Source organism: Parambassis ranga, chromosome 15, assembly GCF_900634625.1.
Source record: "Parambassis ranga chromosome 15, fParRan2.1, whole genome shotgun sequence".
NCBI lineage: Eukaryota > Metazoa > Chordata > Actinopteri > Ambassidae > Parambassis > Parambassis ranga.
In genome coordinates this window covers 4,076,769-4,083,359 of record NC_041035.1, presented here as the reverse complement: position 1 = coordinate 4,083,359, position 6,591 = coordinate 4,076,769, and the positions used below count along the sequence as shown (strand labels likewise).

Below are 6,591 nucleotides of genomic sequence, written 5' to 3'. Positions count from 1 at the left end.
GTATGTTTTCTAGTGTTTGTTTTGATGTGTGTGAATAAACATTCATACTTGAAATTTGAATCCCTGTGTGTTTATAGAACTATTTATGACAAAAGTTTGACCTCACATGGACAGACCTTGTGCACAGAGAAAGCAAAAGCCAGATGTGTTTTCAGTTACAGTTTTTTTCTGATTGCTTAAGCACATTTCTGTAACTATTGGCTATTTGTGCAAAACTCTACACACAAATAAAAAAACCTTACACCAAATCAGCAAAACATTGTAGATCTTTTGCAAAAGCTAATACATCTTGCTTAACTCTTCAAACCTTTGTAAAAATGGTATTTTTGTACCACACAGTTAACACAAACCATCATATTACTAAGCACACAATGTGCCAACTACACACTGATGGTATTAACTGAAAACACATCTGGCTTTTGCTTTCTCTGTGCACAAGGTCTGTCCATGTGAGGTCAAACTTTTGTCATAAATAGTTCTATAAACACAGGGATTCAAATTTCAAGTATGAATGTTTATTCACACACATCAAAACACACACAAGAAAACATACAATTTCACTGAAAGAGAGAGAAAATCAGTCTCATTGTCTCTCTGGGTCCGGCCACAGAATTTCATCAACATCACATGCATGCAATGTCTTCTAGTCCAAGGCACTGGGGAAAATATCTCCTGGAGTGCCGTATCCAGGCCTGACATGATGCCTGGTCAATATCCTCGCATGCCTCCTTCCAGATGCTGGATGTCTAGTAATTCTATGGAGTAACAGTTTCAGTTTTACATGTACAGTATTGATGTTTTTCTCATTAGAGTATGGTACACCTACAAAACTGTGAAGGAACTGTACTAACCCATTCTCATCAATATGCCTCAATAAGCCTCATGATGCTTGCTACAGTGTAGCGGCTCAGGCTGAACCCGTTCAGGGTCATTCCATAGTTGATCACATGATCCACTATTGTAGCTCCGATGACATCAGTAATTCTATTTCTTCTTACCCTTCCTCCTTCCTCACCTAATCGTCCTCTTCCTCCTGCTTCCTCATGTCCTCATCCTCCTCTAATTCTCGTTCTTCTCAGTCTCCTTCTCCCTCCATTGTTCTCCACACTGAAGCTTACCTGTGGCTTATTTACAGAGCTCATGCTGATTGCAAAGTGAACTAATGATGTAAAACAGTTCTCGCATGTGACAGTGTAGCCAGACAGTTGGCAAAATAGTGTAAATACCAGCCATAAATGTGTGTAGTTTTACTAGGAGTGTGTTGATCATTTGGAAGTTGTGTGTAAAGCAGTGAGTTGTGTTTACAGTTCAGCAAAAAGAGTGCTGTGAAGTGGATTATATTTATACAATTGCAAATTGTGTGTTACAAAAGTGCAAATTGAGTGTAAAGCAGTTTTTTTGCTTTTAGTTTTGCAAACTCAGTGAGTGATTTTGCTATAACTATTAATAGTTTTAGAAATTGTGCTATAAGAATCATTGTTAGTGTTTAAGCAATCAGAAAAAACTGTAATACCATCAGTGTGTAGTTGGCACATTGTGTGCTTAGTAATATGGTGGTTTGTGTTAACTGTGTGGTACAAAAATACCATTTTTACAAAGGTTTGAAGAGTTAAGCAAGATGTATTAGCTTTTGCAAAAGATCTACAATGTTTTGCTGATTTGGTGTAAGGTTTTTTTATTTGTGTGTAGAGTTTTGCACAAATAGCCAATAGTTACAGAAATGTGCTTAAGCAATCAGAAAAAACTGTAACTGAAAACACATCTGGCTTTTGCTTTCTCTGTGCACAAGGTATGTCCATGTGAGGTCAAACTTTTGTCATAAATAGTTCTATAAACACACAGGGATTCAAATTTCAAGTATGAATGTTTATTCACACACATCAAAACAAACACAAGAAAACATACAATTTCACTGAAAGAGAGAGAAAATCAGTCTCATTGTCTCTCTGGGTCCGGCCACAGAATTTCATCAACATCACATGCAATGTCTTCTAGTCCAAGGCACCGGGGAACATGTCTCCTGGAGTGCCGTATCCAGGCCTGACATGATGCCTGGTCCATATCCTCGCATGCCTCCTTCCAGATGCTGGATGTCTAGTAATTCTGTGGAGTAACAGTTTCAGTTTTACATGTACAGTATTGTTGTTTTTCTCATTAGAGTATGGTACTACTACAAAACTTAGTGTGAGGGAACTGTACTAACCGATTCTCATCAATATGTCCTTATGATGCTTGCTACAGTGTAGCGGCTCAGGCTGAACCCGTTGTCCAGCTTCCCTCAGGGTCGTTCCATGGTTGATCACATGATCCACTATTGTAGCTCCGATGACATCAGTAATTCTATTTCTTCTTACCCTTCCTCCTTCCTCTTCACCTCCTCGTCCTCTTCCTCTAAATTCACGTCCTAGTCTTCGTCCTCCTCCTCTTCCTCATGTTCCTCCTCTAATTCTCACTCTTCTCAGTTTCCTTCTCCCTCCATTGTTCTCCACACTGAAGCTTACCTGTGTCTTATTTACAGAGCTCATGCTGATTGCAAAGTGAACTAATGATGTAAAACAGTTCTCACATGTGACGGTGTAGCCAGACAGTTGGCAAAATAGTGTAAATACTAGCCATACATGTGTATAGTTTTACTAGGAGTGTGTTGATCATTTGGAAGTTGTGTGTAAAGCAGTGAGTTGTGTTTACAGTTCAGCAAAAAGATGCTGTGAAGTGGATTATATTTATACATTTGCAAATTGTGTGTTACAAAAGTGCAAATTGAGTGTAAAGCAGTTTTTTTGCTTTTAGTTTTGCAAACTCAGTGAGTGATTTTGCTATAACTATTAATAGTTTTAGAAATTGTGCTATAAGAATCATTGTTAGTGTTTAAGCAATCAGAAAAAAACTGTAAGTACCAAGCTTCAGTACTTCCTCCACCACTGGTGAAGCTAATCTAATCTTGAACTTATATGCAAACTCATTACCTCCAGATATGAAGTAAGTTTGAATATCACTGTGATGATTATTTAAAGGCAGCATTTTTCCATTGAATTTTGCCTATTTATATACACTGTGTGGACAAACAGATAAAATGTAAATGTCTATATTTTCAGCATCATTCTTGGAAAGTGTATATGTTTATGTAGTTTACATATGTCCGACAGGCAGGAGGAGATCAGATCAGAGACACGTCAACCTCACATCCTCAAACCATATTTACTGTTGACTGTTTGCATGCAGAGGACAAAACTTCAGCACAGGAGAAGGTGTGAACCTGCATCTTTTAGTGGTACGTTTTTAACTTTATTTTTCTGTTAAGTCAAAATTCATGACTTTCAAAGAACAGCTTTAAATATGTTTAAACAGGAAACAACTAAAATAACTAATGCACTATGTTAACATGTTTTGAAATTAATTCAAGGTGAAGGATGAATAAATAAATGGAAGTTCATAGAAATGTAGCACATTTAAGCCTGACATGGACACATTCTCTGTGTCATATTTCTGATTTGGTTCTGAATATATAAAAGCAACATACAGTTATTTCTGTCTTGACTAGGTTTTACCACATAGCTGAGGTTGTGCAATGCAGTGCAGTGTTAAATTAGGCCTTAAAATGTATAGTTTAACTTGCACGTTTTTTTTCTGATGTATTTTTTTATGTATCTTCAATATTTATTGGTCAGTTCTATCATACTACCATAATACCTACCATAATCTCTACAGGTTTCTCTCTGAAGTACGAAAAACACAACATTTACAGCACCTCAATGGGGGTATATAATAGCAGCAACTTCACCTATCACTGCAACTTTTATCAAGCTGATTTTGCCACACACGTGTTGACATGTATCATCATCTGTATCGGCCTTCTCTTGACCCTGGTGTCCATCTACTCTGTTTATTTCACAGTACGTAGTTATTGATTCTTCTCTTAAACTGTTCTGGCTTTTTGCCATTATATCTATATAGTTGCAGCTCAGTTTGGGTGGTAAAGAGTAGCTTGGTGCTTTTAGCAGTTTGTATGCTACTGTCTGAGTCTGCCAAGCAGTCCAGGTAATGTGGTGACATTTGCAGGTCTGTGTTTTCAGCTGAAAGTTGTTTTTCACAAATTCACAGTTAATTTGCTGTTCATCATTTCACATATAGCACTGCCAGATGTTATGCTAACCACAGTTCAGCCTCCTGATAATCCTCATGTGTCTTCTTTTATCTATGATTTCCTGCAGGTGCGAAATGATAACGTTGCTCCGATCTACGTCATCAACTATTTGATTTCTGACCTCATTCAGCTCTGCTCTATGATCGTTTGGGTAGCAGAACCCAATTATTGGAAAATCTATGAAATATTCTTTTATCTTTATGGTCTGAGTGTGACGGCCAGCTCTGGCTTCATGGTGTGTGTTGCCCTGGAAAGGTAAATATATCTAGTGTGTGTCTAAATCCATTTTATGTTTGACCATCTTGTTACTAAGTCATTTTGATGCTCTTGTATTTTGCATTACAGGTATTTGGCCACAGCCTGGCCTCTGTGGTACCACTGTAGAAAAACCATCAAGAGTTCTTTGGTGGTCTGCATCGTGGTCTGGTCATTTCCTCTCATCTATATTCTACCTTGTCATTTTTGGGCTCCTCCTATGGTTGAAAATACCATCTTTGGTGTCTTCCATTTCCTCCCTTTCCCTCTGTACATATTCTTCGTGGCTGGGACTCTTAGAGCTCTGTCCTCATCTTGCAGTTTCCCCTCTGATGAGAAAAGAAGAATTGTGGCTACCTTGGTGGTAGTGCTGCTTATTCACACACTGTTCTTCCTGCCTTCCATCATTTTTTTCCTGTCAGTAGAAGCCAGAAATAACTGTGTTTTTATGTATCTGACTTCCACTCTTGTTCGGCTGAGTCCTCTTGCAGATTTGATTACATATGTTTTCATCAGGAAAGGTGCCATAGACAAACTGTTGTCGTCACTCTGTTGCTCCAAAGTGAACAGTGATGAGATCAACAGAACAACAGCTTGAATAAAACGTGAAGGCGACAACGACATAAACGGCAAAATGTTCTGTTGTCATGAAATAAGTGTTTCATTTATGTCCTACTACAACATCTTATAACTAAATCTTTATTATTTATGTGCACACATATGCACATATACAGTACATATATGTAACATACTATAAACATATATATATACAGCATTTAATCACGGCCAATATATATACAGCCAAAACATCACCATGACATACCTGATATGGCTGTGATTAAATGCTGTATTGACGACTCGACTGTGCTATTTAGCATATTTCATTGATCTTTTTTTAACTTTTATTAAAGACCAATGTTACGAACAGATAAGATGGAAGCTAGGGGGTCAGGCCAGCAACACAACAACCAGAGGAGTGAAGAAAATTCAAAGCAGGTGGATGGTTTAGGCAATTTGTTATCTGAGGCCTAAACACACAGACAACTGAAATAGCAAACAAAACAATCTGGGGGAGGGAGGTGTGGACACAGAGGTGGTGCCAAGTAAAATCAAAACATAGAACAAAACCAGACCTAGTCTACCTCACTATCTACAGAGAAAAGAACCAAAAGAAAAGGGCCTGACTGGCTGGACTACAAAGCACTGAGTAAAGCACACACCACTAAATCTAGTGTATTTAACATCAAAATCCTACGTGAGCAAATGTAAGGGGGTCCCCCAGCTTACCTGTCCACACCTTTACCCAAGTATACAACTACAACCATTTCAGCAGCAGCCAAGACAAAGGAGAGCAAGAGAGAGTGAGCCCAGCTCTGTCCTTCATTTTATGCTGGCTCACCACGACTGGCTGAATCGGTCCCACCCATAGGTGTGCACAGGTGTTCCTGCCAGGGTAATCTCCAACTGGAGCACAGAGGGGGGGGGGGGAGCAGGCAAAACACACAGGGCCTGGCTCTGCTGGGCACGTAACACCCCCCACCCATACATGTCCAAACAATGTTTGGAACCATTACCAATATCCATACTTACACCACGCGTGGTAACGCATCTGCTACAATATTCTCAGAGCCCTTCTTATGTTTAATTTCGAGGTTATAGTTCTGAACAATGAGTGACGATCGCATAAGGCGCTGATTATGGTTGTGCATTCTTGACACAAAAACAAGGGGATTGTGGTCAGTAAAAACCTGGACGGGTTTCACAGAAGATCCAATGTAGACCTCAAAGTGTTAACCCCTTGTGCATCTGAGATGTCAGCTTTTGTGACCCCAGACAGCTTCCTTCAATACACGGTTATGCCCTTTGGACTGTGTAATGCTCCATCACCTTTCAGCGGCTGGTTAGCAAGGTGCTAGAAGATGTAGAAAACTGCAGAACATATTTGGATGATATTGTTGTGTATTCTAATGACTGGGTGAGTCACATGTCCACGCTGAGGGAGGGAAGTTTTTGAACGCCTTTCAGCTGCCTCGTTGACCTTAAATCTTGCTAAATGCGAGTTTGGGAAGGGCAGTGTGCTTTACCTTGGTCAGCAGGTTGGTAGTAGTAAAGTTTGGCCTTCAGAAGCTAAAGTTCTAGCTCTTGCAGCTTTCCCAGTGCCAACTACAAGGAGGGAGCTGCGCCGTTTCCTG

General features: G+C 39.4%; 1 protein-coding gene across 1 annotated transcript; it reads left to right on the top strand.

Annotated features, from left to right (window-relative positions):
- The first annotated feature begins 3,752 nt into the window (after positions 1 to 3,752).
- Positions 3,753 to 4,997, top strand: LOC114447624 (G-protein coupled receptor 4-like). Its single transcript, XM_028424013.1, has 3 exons — positions 3,753 to 3,893; positions 4,212 to 4,399; positions 4,490 to 4,997. The coding sequence occupies exons 1-3, from the start codon at positions 3,753 to 3,755 to the stop codon at positions 4,995 to 4,997; spliced, it is 837 nt and encodes a 278-aa protein (XP_028279814.1).
- Positions 4,998 to 6,591: the final 1,594 nt, after the last annotated feature.